The following is a 14,451-nucleotide window of genomic DNA, read 5'->3' on the forward strand; positions in this document are numbered from 1 at the left end:
ACCTGTCCACATCGTATCCCTAGCTTTCTTACTAACTACGAACTGACGTGAGATTGATCTTAAATTATCGTGAATCATAGTTTTTTTAGGATAGTTTGATTTTTTGTTCCTGTTTAGTTTTGTCTTAATAATTACGTGTTATATGTATTTTTACACTTCTTGCCTACCTTATCTAATTTAATACATATTTTTTCTCTTCTGACAGTGGTTGCCTAGAAGAGATGGCTCGAAAGCGATAAGGCCGCCAGTTGCCTTCATTTAATTATGTTCAATTTTTATATTGTAATGTAACGAAGTGTTAATAAATAAATTATTTTGGATTTGATTTTGATTTTGGAGCACAAAATTAAATACAGACCATCGAGTTCGCAGCCTCTCACCAGAATGGGGAAAAAACACTTTCTGAAATTTCGCTCTTTTCACACATACAAATTGTTAGCTGAGGGTGCAGAAAACATCAGAAAACCGTCATGCAGAAATATAGTTGATGTGGTAGCAAAAATAATTGGTTTCCAAATTTGCCGCCGTAGGCTCCAGCCTACTCAGCCTGTTGGTAAATCTAAAACTGATTATTTTATATTAGCGATACGATTGGCTTGTGTGGGTGGTTTGTTCATACGCACGGAATGATAACTAGCATTATCCATAACAAGGTCTTGTTAGATTTGGAATTACATTCTCTGTCACCCATTTTGTAAAATTTTACAAAACCACTTCGTCCTCCTGCGTTTAGAATGATACACCTCACTCGAAGTAAATACTTTTAGATGAACCTGAATTTATTCACGGTCAGTGTGATTTCTGTCAAAATCTACATTCATAATACTGTTTTGCGTTTCGTTTCACACGTTTTAAATCAATCAAAAAATCAAACTCAACTCCGGCAGTTAAAATTACTTGGAAGACCTTCCAATGAAGGTCTTTCGAGATACCTACATAACCAGTATCATCAAATTCAGATAACGTATTTCTAAATCCAATTCTTCTAACCTCCGAGATTCCCTTCCTCTGATGAAATCAATATTCTGTCGAAGAATTTGTAACAGTTTCTTTACTGTTGGAATTACCTTTCGAACGATATTAAAGTATTCCTTTACTTTATTCCCAATCAACTGTAAATCGAAACTGTCCAATTTGCTTTTATTCTTCCTCCCTCTCCTCCATTTACCAGGCGTGGAAATATCATGAGATTCAGGTAGACTTTTATTAATTTACAGGATTATAAGTATACTACGTCAGCTAAATTAGTTTAATTTAATTAATTGAAATCTAGCTAAGAACGTAAACTTCCTTAGGTGCCCTTTTGTTTTTAATAGACTTTATTAGCTTCTATCGTTTGAGAGAAGTTAGCAAAACACTAGAAAATAAAATACTTAAAAAATATTTACGTTTGAGATATATTTTTTTTAACTATTGGATAGACAAATATTCTTCAGAGAACTGACGCTCGCATAATCTGTACACTTGCGAGTTGCGGTTCGCCTGCCGCCATTCTTGTTTGCTGTCAAAAATCGAACGCGAGAAACTGAAAAGCTTTGCTCAATGTCGTGAATCATTTGATCGTTGTTCGCAATTTAAATCGCATATATCGAGTTCTTCATTATTTATTGATGTTTTATTTTATTTTCCATCATGTCCAATATATCTCTTGATAAGGAAACGTTCTATCGGCGTATGAAACGGCTGTACGCAGCATGGAAGGTGTGTATCAATAACCACAATAACGCCGTTGTGTGTTGCATTGGCTTATATCCTATTAATTTCAGGCTGCAGCAGCTGATACTAAAAGTGAAGATGTATTGGCAAAGGTGGATTGTTTGGTATCCTGTGTTGGAGTTGATGAAGATACACTTTACAGCAAGTCGACAGCTTTGCAGGTACCTATTGGAAATGAAATGTTTCAATGGCACGAATATTATCATTGTCGTTCTATGATAATTTACATTTTCTTTCTTTTTAATAGACATGGCTGTTTGGATATGAGCTTCCAGACACAATAACTGTACTTACTGAACAGAGCATGTGTTTTCTTGCAAGTAAAAAGAAAATTGAGTTTTTACGACAAATAGAAAACGGAAAAGAAGAAACAGAGCTACCTCCAGTAAAATTATTAATTAGAGACAGAGTAAGTTTACATTTACTCAACATTTTTGAATACAGTTGTGGTAAGGTTGATTCTTTCTTTTTTTTAATCAATGAGCCAACAGTTTTCCTAGACAGAATTTTAACAGTATATAAATGTTGCTAAAGTGTATGTGACCTGGATTTTACTAAGCCTATAATTTGGAATGTTATTATGTACTTTGTAATATATTATTTATTTTCAGAATGATAAAGATAAGGAAAATTTTAGTAAATTAATTCAAGAGATTAAAAAATCAAAATCAGGAAAAACACTTGGTGTATTTGCAAAAGACAATTATCCTGGTGAATTTTGTGAGAGTTGGAAGAATGTTCTTAAGGGAGAAAAGTTTGAAAATGTTGACATAAGTTCTTCAATTGCTTTATTAATGGCAACAAAAGAAGACCCTGAAATTATCACAATTAAAAAAGCATGTTTGGTTACAGTTGATGTATTTACTAAATATTTAAAGGATCAAATAATGGAGATTATTGATTCTGATAAGGTAACTTTATTGCGTAATGTTTATTTGCCAGTTACATGATAAAATGTCTCTTATGTCAGCCATTCTCTTAGCTTTTTACCTAAATAAATATACATTTAAGAGTGTCTCTACAACCCTCTACTCTTAAACCCTAATTAGTGATTGTATGAATAAATCAAATCTGAATATAATATGATAAATAGACAATAAGTTAGTGTATAACTAATGTATTTTTTTTTAAGTTTCTTAATATATACTACCAATTCTAATATAAAGGTGGTCTAAATGGATTGGAAGAATCACTAATTAACTCAAAACAAGTTACAATAGTTTACTGTTCACCAAAGCACACACCGATTATAATTCTATTGTGTTGCAGAAAGTTAAACATTCAAAATTAGCAGAAGGTGTAGAAGCAGCAATATCGGATAAGAAATATGTAACAGGAGTTGATACAAGCCAAGTAGATATGTGTTATCCGCCAATTATTCAATCTGGTGGCAACTACAGTTTAAAATTCAGTGCAATATCAGACAAAAACCATTTGCATTTTGGAGCAGTTGTCTGCTCACTGGGTGCCCGATATAAGTCATACTGCTCAAATATAGTCCGCACATTACTGGTCAATCCAACAGATGATATTCAAAGCAATTATAATTTCCTTGTCAATTTGGAAGAGGAAGTTATGAAACATTTGGTAGCTGGTGCTAAATTATCTTCTGTTTATGAAGCAGGACTGGCCTTAGCTAAGAAAGAAAAACCAGATCTTGTTGATAACCTTACCAAAACTTTTGGGTGAGTAACTAGAATATAAATGATGGCGTGATTTTCCTCTCCTGTTATTTTTACATTCACACTAAAGAAATTTTAAAAATTTCAGTATTGTCAATGCAGCACATTGCAAAGTTTACTTATAAGAGTAAGTACCTTTAAATGTATTTTCAGATTTGCAATGGGTATAGAATTTCGTGAGAGCTCAATTGTGATCGGTCCAAAAACGTCAATAGTAGCAAAGAAGGGAATGGTGTTTAATATCAATATAGGCTTAGCAAATCTCAGCAATAAATCGGCATCAGATAAAGAAGGAAAGGTAAGATTTCCACTTCCACCACATAAAGTGATATTTTATTTATACTCAATAAACAAGTCAGCTTTTGCCGCGCACCACCACTATGTGGAACTGCCCACTGAAGATATCCAAACTGATTTGGTTCTTCAAGAAAAGACCGTTCCAGTTCTTAAAAGGCCGGCAACGCACTTGTGTTGAGTGTCCCTGCTGCTGTATCACTTAACATCAGATGAGCGTGCTGCATGTTTGCCTCCTATTACATAAAAAAAATTATATATTAGAGATGAACAAGCAGGTAAATAATATTTATCATAAAAATTTCAGACATATGCTCTTTTTATTGGAGACACGGTATTAGTGAATGAAGAGCAACCTGCATCTCTACTCACACAGTCTAAAAAGAAAATCAAGAATATTGGTATCTTTTTGAAAGATGATGATGAGGAAGAGGAAGAAGAGAAGGAGAATAAGACTGAAATTCTTGGTGAGTCATATTACCTATTTTAATTATATAGACTTTATTAATATTGAGGTTAATAATTGATTCTCAAAATACTTAAGAATTTTTATTTTGTAATTCTTTTGACTTTATCTCAGAACATTAATGGTTCAACCACATCATGGTTGATACAATGCAAAGAATTTTAAATTACTAATCTAAATTTGGTTTCTATGCAAAGTTTATATTTATATGGTTATTTAACAATCTAGAAGTGGGAATCATATATATCTTAGACATGAAATATATGATTCCCATACATTAAAATTGCAATGTAAATAATCTAGAGGATCTAAATCCCTTAACATTTAGACTTTAATAGGCCCAATTTTCTTTAAAAAATTTATTAGACTTAAAATTAATCCACTGTTTTTACTCAGGGACATTGTTTGTATATATTTGATGATTTGATTTTTTTATATTTGATGCTGTAAAAACGGATGTGCTATATTGATACAATTTTACAATTGTTTACATGCTAATGTGGACGGACAGAAAATGGAGGTGAGTTTATTGTCATAACCGCTGCATGTTATTTTATATATGCTATGTTTTATTGTCTATTCATTGTTTCTCTAAAGTGTCATTATTACATTAAAATACATAATATTAAACTGTTCAACGCAAGTTGGTTAGTAATATGTAAAAACTTATCAGGATTGTACCCTAAACACGTTTATTTATCAGGATTGGTCCAATAGCCAAGATGTCTAGTTACGGAGAGACGCTTTTGCGTTGGACTGTGTCATGAATAATTGTAAATTCAATTCATAGTTACATATTTTTAACAACATATCATACTGTAGTTTCAAGAGACTTGATTTAACCAACATAAAATCACCGAATTTGCTTTATTTGCTTAATAAACAGACCTTTAAATGGACATATCATTTCATAAAGAGTGCTTTTAGGGCGTGGCAAGAGAACAGCTGTTATCGAGTCCAAACTCCGAACGGAACATTCCTCAGAAGAAAAGAGAAAAGAACATCAGCGAGAGCTCGCGATAGCTCTAAATGAGAAAGCCAAGGAGAGATTGGCGAAACAGTCGAGTGGAAAGGAAGGAGAGAAAATTAGAAAGAGCACTGTCTCATACAAAAGTATCAGTCAGATGCCAAGAGAAAATGAAGTGAAGGAATTGAAGTTGTATGTTGGTAAGTTAAAATATACTGTAAAGAAACACCATATGTCACCACCACAGGTCTTAGACCAGCTAATTGTCTACCAGCTTCCCTCATAAAGGTCTCCAAGGTTCACATATCAATAATTATATATTTACTGCAGCTTGATTATGCCATAGATCACATCTGAATTTCTTTATGCGTTTCATTCGTGTTTTTGTCTTTTCTTCCATCATTTATTTTAAAATTGTACTTATATTTTTATTTAGACTATATATAACTCGCGTTACATATATATAACGCCACCCAAACGCACGTTCTTCCCCCAACGATTTTTCTCTTTCAGACGCCTCTTGCATCATTAAGTACTTTCTTAAAAACTAAATTTACCCTATATATTCTAAAACTTTGATATAAAGATTTTCTTCATTTGCATAATTTTAACCTTAATATTTTAGATCGTAAATACGAAACTGTTATACTGCCGATATTCGGCGTCCCAGTACCATTCCATATCTCAACGATTAAGAATATATCGCAGTCGGTAGAAGGAGACTATACGTACTTGAGAATTAACTTCTTCCACCCGGGAGCCACAATGGGAAGAAACGAGGGGGGAAATTATGCACAACCAGACGCCACATTTGTTAAGGAAGTGTAAGTACGAGGATTATGCAAACTCAAAATTCCCAAAGAGGGAGATATCTCTCTTATTTTCATGATTATTTTGAACATTTTTATTTAAAAAATGTTATTAGAAAATTAATTTTAATATAACTTAATGATTGCTTTCAATCTAATCTAATCTTACATTTCAACAAATTATGTTTGTATTTGTTAGTGTTTTGAATTTGTTACCGATAGTTAAATGTCTCACATTATATTCCAGAACATACCGTAGTACAAACACAAAGGAGCCAGGTGAAATATCCCCTCCCTCGTCAAACCTCAACACCGGCTTCAGACTCATAAAAGAAGTTCAGAAAAAGTTCAAAACAAGAGAAGCAGAAGAGAGAGAGAAAGAAGATTTAGTTAAACAAGACACATTGGTTCTTTCACAGAGTAAAGGAAATCCCAAATTGAAAGATTTGTATATCCGACCCAACATTGTCACAAAACGAATGAGCGGGTCCCTCGAAGCTCATTCAAATGGTTTTAGATTTACTTCAGTAAGAGGAGATAAAGTAGATATTTTGTACAATAATATTAAAAATGCATTCTTCCAGCCGTGTGATGGGGAAATGATTATATTGTTACATTTTCATTTGAAACATGCTATTATGTTTGGTGAGTAAAATTATAATAATTAATAAGACTAATTTTTAATATTATTGTGTCTGAGAACAGCCATCAACTCAAATTTTGACAGGTGTTTGTTAACAATAGACAGTTGACAGCTGATAGATGACATTTAGCACCTACAAGCGATTGTTTATTGATGTATGTGTCCTGTGAATTTTTTAAATAATTTAGCATGAAAACTATTTAAAATATATTTTTAAACAATGTCTTCGGTAGAAAATTGTCTATTTATGTATGTGAATGAACGATAAAGTATATGTTTCGCCTAATGGCTCAGAGTTGTTAAATATTATGACACTATCTGTCATATAGTCTTGAAGCCAAACAAAACAAATGTTGACTTTCACTAGTATAATACTCGAAAAATAACTAATCTTGGCGTACAACCAATCAGGGTCCAGAATATTAACCACTCATTGTATGGAAATTGTATTCGTTTTACAACAAACTCTCAAGCGAAATAAGATAATTATCTCAAAACTCGCGTTTAACGTAAATTAAGCAATAAAGGTTTTTATAGATTTGACCATTTTTTAATTAATCCTAATCCTTGGGATTAATTGGCTAGAGTTTCTTGCCAGTTCTTCTTGCCCGCTCTACCCCCTTGACTTGCGAGCTGGTGGTAAATGTAAATTTAGAATCAAATTAACATCTTTCCTGTTGACGTTCAGTGTACTTAGATCCCTATATGAATAAAGTTATTTTGAGTTTGAGTGTCGAGTTAGTTTAAAATATTATTATATTTTGTGATTTCAGGTAAAAAGAAACATGTAGACGTTCAGTTTTACACGGAAGTGGGAGAAATCACCACAGATCTTGGTAAACACCAGCACATGCACGACAGAGATGATTTAGCAGCGGAGCAGAGCGAGAGAGAACTCCGGCATAAGCTGAAAGTTGCTTTTAAGAGTTTTTGTGAACGAGTTGAAAATATGACCAAGCAGGAAGTGGAGTTCGATACGCCTTTCAGGTATATTATTATGAAATATTGCTAAATAGGGAAACTATGCACTAAATACATTCTTTCGAGTTCTGGGTAGAATCTGATTTGAGTACAAATATGTCAGACAGAAAATATTTTTTTTTGACAGGTCTTGAAAGTAATTGTTTATATGAGCCATATTCAAAAAATTTTTTGGAAGAAAATAATTTCCATTGACCATCTTCGTTAAATATTAACGTTTTTGCTTTTTTTAATTTATCTATTTAAGTTAAGTGTACGCGCATTTGGTGGTCAAATGGCCGCTGACATGCTTGTCACGTGATCAATTATTATTGTGTTATAAAACGAAATATTATCTCTTTTACTAGCGTTTCATATTTCTTCTTACAGAGAACTTGGATTCCCCGGAGCCCCATTCCGCAGTACAGTACTCCTTCAGCCCACATCGGGAGCCCTAGTGAATCTAACCGAGTGGCCTCCATTCGTCATTGCCTTAGAAGATGTGGAATTAGTTCACTTTGAGCGAGTCCAATTCCATTTGAAGAATTTTGATATGGTGTTCGTGTTTAAGGATTATGCTAAGAAAGTGGCTATGGTCAACGCGGTGCCTATGAACATGCTGGATCATGTTAAGGAGTGGCTAAAGTGAGCGTTTTTCATGAATATTTTTAATATACTTTTACAAACTGCAGTTATACCATTTCACACAGCCATTATTTTTCTTGAATTTTTATGAATAATTATAACAAGGAGAAAAGTGAAACAATCTAAATCCTTTTTATTTGATAAAAAAAATAAGCGCAAAATAAAAAATCAAAATCTCATAATGTTAAACTTTTAAACAATTTATGTTTCCAGTTCCTGTGATATACGTTACTCGGAGGGTATTCAGTCTCTCAACTGGACTAAAGTGATGAAAACGATCACAGACGACATCGAGGGCTTCTTCGATAATGGGGGCTGGTCCTTCCTCGATCCTGAGTCGGATGCTGAAAATGAACACCAGGTAGGTGGTAAATTGAATGATCTATAGATAATTATTAATAATTTTGAATGCTCAGACGTAAAATGGTTTAATGATTGCAGGAAGAAGAATCTGAAGAGGAAGACGACGCGTACGAGCCGACAGATGCAGAGTCTGAGGAGGAGTCTGATGATGATTCGGAGTATGACTCCGAAGCCTCGGATGCTTCTGATGAATCCGGGGATAGTGAAGGTAAGATTTTGAATCCATTAACTAAGTTTACCGTTTTCATAAAAAATGCCTAATTTTTAATGTACTTTAATATAATGAACAAAATGGTTATAAGGGATTTTCTAATTGAGTCCCAAAAACAAATAGAAAAATTTATGGTCAAGATTCCATGTCCTCTGCATACAAATATTTGTATTAATGCATTATTATTCAAGAAGAAGACGAAGAATCCGGCAAGGACTGGTCGGATCTCGAGCGGGAAGCGGCAGAAGAGGACAAGAAGGAACGTACATTCGATCGCGGAGACGAATTTGAACGTAAACGGAAAGCCGGACAAGGACAACCTTCTCGGTATGACGAGAAAAAGAGCAAACACGATAAGCACAAAAGTTCTAGCTCTAATCACAAAAGCTCCAGTTCCAGTCATAAGAGCAGCCATAAGAGCCCTTCGAAGCATAGTAGCAGCAGGTGAGATTCATCATTTTACAAACCTCTTAGTATAAGTTAATCCACAAAGCACAACAATACATAACCAGGTATATCTGAATATATTACATGAACACAGAATATGCATGATCATTGAAAAACTTATTAAGAATAAAATTGATCGTAAAATCGTCGTAAATTAATTACTAAGGTAGAAGCCCCAATAGATACTCATGTACCAGTATATGATCACTCCATGTATGTGTATAGGTATATTCACACTGTATACTACACAAGACGTTATGTGACAGAATTTCCATCTAAAGTTCTAATATGTAACTACTAAACGAATACATCAACCAATAGCGTGTATTTTTATCTCAATCTTTCTCACTATAGCTCTCTCCCACCTCTCACTTCATGGCACTGTGTGATACGACGTTCGCTCTATCTCACTCTCTCTCAATCGCTCTCTCCCTTTTCTTCGACAAAAACACTACACATCTTTGTGACGCTAATATTTTTTTTGCGTTTCATCTCGTTGAAGTATACTTCAAAAATTGAATTTAAAGAAATATAAATAAGGCCCGTGGCGGTTGCTGGAGGGATGTTCAAATAAGTGTCATTTGTCTTTAATCGTTTAAAACAAGGGCTTATATCATAAACTTAGGGGTAGTCAGGTTGCAATGCTGGCCTAACAAAAAACAGTATCTTATTTATGGGTTCTTAATATTAAGTGACACATCTCTCACCTATAAGGAATATAAGTGATGTCGACCTATTGGACACAATGTATGTATGAAAAACTAAAGGACTAATTTATTACTACCAAAAACTGACGTTATACTTGACTAATCTTTTTTCTTTTATTTTATAAAAGTTGCCTAATATGATGAAAAGTTTTAAACAATAAGATTGAATAAAAGTAACTTTAAATTTATTTTAAACTTCTATTTCAGTCCATCGAAGAATCGCGATAAGCACCACAAGTCCTCCCACTCCGTTGCCCGTGGCCACAAGTCGTCCCACAGTGACCGTGACAGGCACAGCAAGTCCAATGGTGACCACAAGAAGCACTCCAATTCCCGTGACCACAAATCTCACAAACGTTCACGTGATGACAGCAGAGAAGAAGGCCGTAGCCCTAAGAAATCTAAGTGAGTTTATGCTTTTGTAATTGAGTAATGAAATGGCTTAAAGGTCTCGTTACCAGGCCATAAAATTAAATAAAAAAAATAAAAAAATGAGTAATGAAAGGAAAAAAATGTTCTCTATACATTTTTAATTCCGACGCCAACTAGTTAAAGATAATTAAAATTTTATTTTTCAGGAAATAAGGATATTTTTGAAGCTTTATTTGTTAATTGATACCCGGTGATCTTCGCGACGTTTTCGTCACATCCCAGACCAGTCCGTCTTTGAGTTGTTCAAATCTGTCAAACCACTTATTCATTGTTGGTAGATATGTTTGTCCCTTTCATACTGAGATAGTGAGAAAGAGACACCATAACTATTATAGTTCTAGTGAATGAGGTGGTATATGTTTTGTATGTATGTAGATTATAATTCCATGTTTAATTTAAATTATACCAACAATAAAAATAAGGTTTTATTAATTCGTTATTTTATTTGCTGTTCTGATTAAATTAAAGGAACTACATAACATCAAAAATATAACTTATTTGAGTAACAATCTCTTGGATTGATTTATCTTACACAAGCTCTATAAATAAAATCATATATAGTCCATTATTTACATAAAAAATTTACATGCCAGTACCTTCTTTTATTTAATTATAAATACCTAGTTTTTATGGCTAGAATATGGTAACACTTATTTTAATTCTCTAAAAAAGTCTATTGAGTTATGTTAAGTTTTAAATTATTTTTGCAAAATCTTATGGCATAATCTAGCTTTAAAATTGAAAGATACCTATAAAAAAATTAACAAACATGCCGTAGATTATCTACATCAAAAACACTGACAACATTGACTAAAAAAATAAATATTTTTTTGCTATAGCAATATTATGGTATGTCATCCGTCTCTTGCGCGGCCACAACTGGCCCTCGCGGTAAAACTGTTATTCTCTTCGGATCTAGTTTCAAATCTTGAGTTTTAACTTTTTCTTGAGTTTCCGCTGAACTCCAATATTTCTTGTTGACGAGCATTAGTAACATGAGCGCGGGTAGGTGTATAAGTGAAAATCTAAATAATTTTCTTGAACTACTGCTATCTGATTTCTTGTAAAATTGCCAAGCTGTAAAAAATATAGAATGAGAATTAAAAAGGTTTTACTTTCATAATGTAAAATGAGGTCTTAATACATGTATTTCAAGGTCCATATTACAATGGAAGCTCCACACGAAGCTTTTATATGAAATTTATGTGACTTTATTAAATTATTTCCAAAACACGTTCCTATTTTTTGGTCCTGATATATTTCATAAGAAAATGATTTACAAAACTTACCTAAGTACGAAAAATAAATATTAAGTGGTAACGATTCGGCCGCGAACCAAATATTGGTAACACCGAGGTAGGGAGCGCCCAGACAAATGGCGGTTATTAATCCTGTGTGTCGTAACGCCACTCTGCGACATAGAGCTGTAAGAAATCAGTTATTAAAATTACAAGAAATTTAAAAGAAAATTTATGATACTTTATTAATTTGTATTGTTAAAGTTGTGTGGATATCCTATACATTATCACTTATATTTTGGCTTAAAATATAATATGAAGCGTATTATAGCCCAAGAATTCCCTATTTTTTTTTTACAGATTACTTTATGACTTATCAATTCCATAAAAGTAAATAATATCTAAGGCCAAGGCTCCCTCACTAGATGAATTCAAAAAAACCATGTTTGTTTTAATAAACTTATATCATTAGAATGATTAAGAATTAATTTTTCTACTAACCTGGGTCAGTGACTGCCATCATTCTGTAACCCGCGCGAGAATAGTCGGGTCTTAAGTTCCAAGACAGCGCGTTAAAATGTGGAAATTGCCATGAGTATAGTATGACGCCTAAAACTAACGCACCCATGTCTAAGGAACCTGTACAACCTGCCCAGCCCATTAATGGTGGAATTGCACCCACTGAAAAAAATTAAAAGTAGAAGTAACTTTCAGAAGAGTTAATTGCATCTCATATTTCGTTTATTAATTTACAAAGTATTCCAAAGTTAAAATAGCTTTATGAAGAAAAATATAGAGAATCATAGATAGCTTCTATCTAATTTAATATTGTAATATTTGTAAAACTATTGACAAATGAAGTGTATTAATAAAAAAAATTGGTCTAAGAAAACAATGATTAAATAATAATGCTACAAATGGCGCGCAATTTCTAGTCTATACTCTATGGCATATTACAGTTTAGAAATCATTCAACTTCTGGGATGAAACAGTTATTATTAAATGCAATAATTAAAATGTAACATTACAATAAATTAAAGCATACCAATAGATCCCAACCATGTATTAATAATGGACATTCTCTTCATGGGTGTGTATATGGATGTATAGAGCACTAAGTTAGTTGCTCCCAAGGCTGCAGTCAGAGGGTTAACTCCTAAGTATAATATACTGAGTCCAGTAGCACTTGTAGCTGCTGCAAAACCTATAGCGTGCACTGGTCTGAAACAGATTTGGGGTCATTACATTAGCCACCAGAGTTTTATGTTGTGGTTTACTAATTCCGAAATATTTAAAATACTCACTCTAGCAAACCCTTAACAAGCACCCGATTTTTAGTTCTTGACATCTGAGCATCAAATGGTACTTCATGGTACTGGTTGATTGAATTAGCAGCTGAACTAACAAGACCTGTGCCCACAGCACAAAGGGCAAAAGTCGAAAATTCAAATGGAGCTGGTGCAAGAGCATATCCAGCCATTGATGTCATTACAACTAAGGCTGAAATAAAATAAAAATAAACCTTATTTAACCTTTAGGTTCCTCTTTACATACCTGATATGTTCAAGAAATTTGATTAGACATGAGGATTTTAGAGTCATGGATATCCATGACTCTAACATGGCTATATAGCCATATTTGTTACCATGGTTACTTCCTATTGAGAATTATGCTTATAGTATCATTAAAAATTACCATCCAACGTCAATATAAATTATTTAATGTAAGGAAAATACATACAGGTCTTTAAAAATAAGCAATTATTTCTATTTGATTTTCCTCAAAGCTAAACACACAAATAGATGTTATATATTTATACACTTACAAGTTAATCTAAACTTGGAGAGCATCATACAGTAATGGACTAGGTTATTCTTGACATCATGAGTGGGGGTCTCCTTCCACACCCTTGGGTCTTGGGGAACATTTTTACTCTTCTTTTTTATTGTAGACTGAGTTTGACTTATCAATGGGTTACTATAAACATGTTTAGATGTTGATATTCTGGCAAAATGCTGTATTGATTGTTGATTCTGAAATAATAAAAAAAATAAAGACATTTGATTTCTGAGAAAAGGCCTATGTCCACTAATAGTAAAAATTATTGTTAAATTTTCTAAGACCGTATAATTAACAATAATTATAACTTACACAAACTTTAAACAGGACAGACTGTGTTGATAACCCATGGAGACCATTTTTAAAACTCAAAGTGTAGCAAACAAGCTTAAAATATGTCATTGTATTAATTTTGGCGTCTGTTTTAGGTTAACATCCTGAAATGCATTATTCAATTAGTTTATTAAATTTAAATGGCTTATTACTTAGTTGAATTTTAGTTTGTATCGATAGGGAATTATCTTAATATTTTTTATTTTACCAATTTACATTGAACAACAGAGGTTACATAATATGTTTGAACATAAAAACATAACATACCCAAAACATATATAACAAAACCCGGTTAATTAGCTATATGTATTTTACATATCAAAATTAAAGGTATTTAAGTAACCAATAATCAGCTATCTGGTTAAAATAAAACATTTTTACTCATTACTCATATTAAAATAATATTTCCAATAATTCCGTCTTATTTAATCACTTACTTGAGAATTATTTAAGAAGCAAATTTTAGTAAGGCAATTAAATTCAATTGTACTATAAGTATGAAAAAAAAAACAATTCTTTCCAAATAGAATTCAAAACAGTATTTTTAGGTTAATTTCATTTAACCTTGTAACTCGTACACTGAATTCGCCTGACTACTGACTTACTTTACTAAACAGCTTTACGTCAACAAACAACCACAGAATACAATATCATAGGATATATGTTGTTGATAAAATGAAAATATTGAGAGAGGGTTCC

At 32.8% G+C, this 14,451-nt stretch overlaps 2 protein-coding genes across 3 annotated transcripts; one reads left to right on the forward strand and one right to left on the reverse strand.

Annotated features, from left to right (window-relative positions):
• Window positions 1-1,489: 1,489 nt before the first annotated feature.
• On the forward strand, window positions 1,490-10,774 carry LOC123708036 (FACT complex subunit spt16). 2 transcript variants are annotated; one of them, XM_045658488.1, is made up of 18 exons: window positions 1,490-1,701; window positions 1,767-1,877; window positions 1,964-2,125; window positions 2,328-2,627; window positions 2,986-3,401; window positions 3,552-3,696; window positions 4,000-4,159; window positions 4,670-4,678; window positions 5,086-5,325; window positions 5,751-5,949; window positions 6,182-6,579; window positions 7,351-7,564; window positions 7,928-8,182; window positions 8,396-8,543; window positions 8,624-8,753; window positions 8,948-9,200; window positions 10,118-10,315; window positions 10,489-10,774. In XM_045658488.1, the coding sequence occupies exons 1-18, from the start codon at window positions 1,633-1,635 to the stop codon at window positions 10,493-10,495; spliced, it is 3,414 nt and encodes a 1,137-aa protein (XP_045514444.1). In that variant the 5' UTR covers window positions 1,490-1,632; the 3' UTR covers window positions 10,496-10,774. The 2 variants fall into 2 exon arrangements, with proteins under 2 accessions (XP_045514444.1, XP_045514446.1); XM_045658490.1 differs by having other exon boundaries at window positions 8,951-9,200.
• On the reverse strand, window positions 10,515-14,336 carry LOC123708037 (protoheme IX farnesyltransferase, mitochondrial). The gene is made up of 8 exons (XM_045658491.1): window positions 14,190-14,336; window positions 13,732-13,856; window positions 13,406-13,613; window positions 12,885-13,080; window positions 12,626-12,801; window positions 12,082-12,261; window positions 11,632-11,766; window positions 10,515-11,419 (listed from the first exon to the last, which is right to left on the reverse strand). The coding sequence occupies exons 2-8, from the start codon at window positions 13,819-13,821 to the stop codon at window positions 11,187-11,189; spliced, it is 1,218 nt and encodes a 405-aa protein (XP_045514447.1). The 5' UTR covers window positions 13,822-13,856; window positions 14,190-14,336; the 3' UTR covers window positions 10,515-11,186.
• Between the last annotated feature and the right edge of the window lie 115 nt (window positions 14,337-14,451).

Source organism: Pieris brassicae, chromosome 4 (genome assembly GCF_905147105.1).
Source record: "Pieris brassicae chromosome 4, ilPieBrab1.1, whole genome shotgun sequence".
NCBI lineage: Eukaryota > Metazoa > Arthropoda > Insecta > Lepidoptera > Pieridae > Pieris > Pieris brassicae.

Coding starts and splice junctions, on each gene's coding strand:
- LOC123708037 (XM_045658491.1), bottom strand. CDS start 13,821: ATGACATATTTTAAGCTTGTTTGCTACACTTTGAGTTTTAAAAATGGT. Junction 13,081..13,405: donor CTCCAAGTTTAGATTAACTT/GTAAGTGTATAA, acceptor ATTTTATTTCAG/CCTTAGTTGTAATGACATCA. Junction 12,802..12,884: donor CTTGTTAAGGGTTTGCTAGA/GTGAGTATTTTA, acceptor AATCTGTTTCAG/ACCAGTGCACGCTATAGGTT.
- LOC123708036 (XM_045658488.1), top strand. CDS start 1,633: ATGTCCAATATATCTCTTGATAAGGAAACGTTCTATCGGCGTATGAAA. Junction 3,402..3,551: donor AACCTTACCAAAACTTTTGG/GTGAGTAACTAG, acceptor ATGTATTTTCAG/ATTTGCAATGGGTATAGAAT. Junction 8,754..8,947: donor TGAATCCGGGGATAGTGAAG/GTAAGATTTTGA, acceptor TTATTATTCAAG/AAGAAGACGAAGAATCCGGC.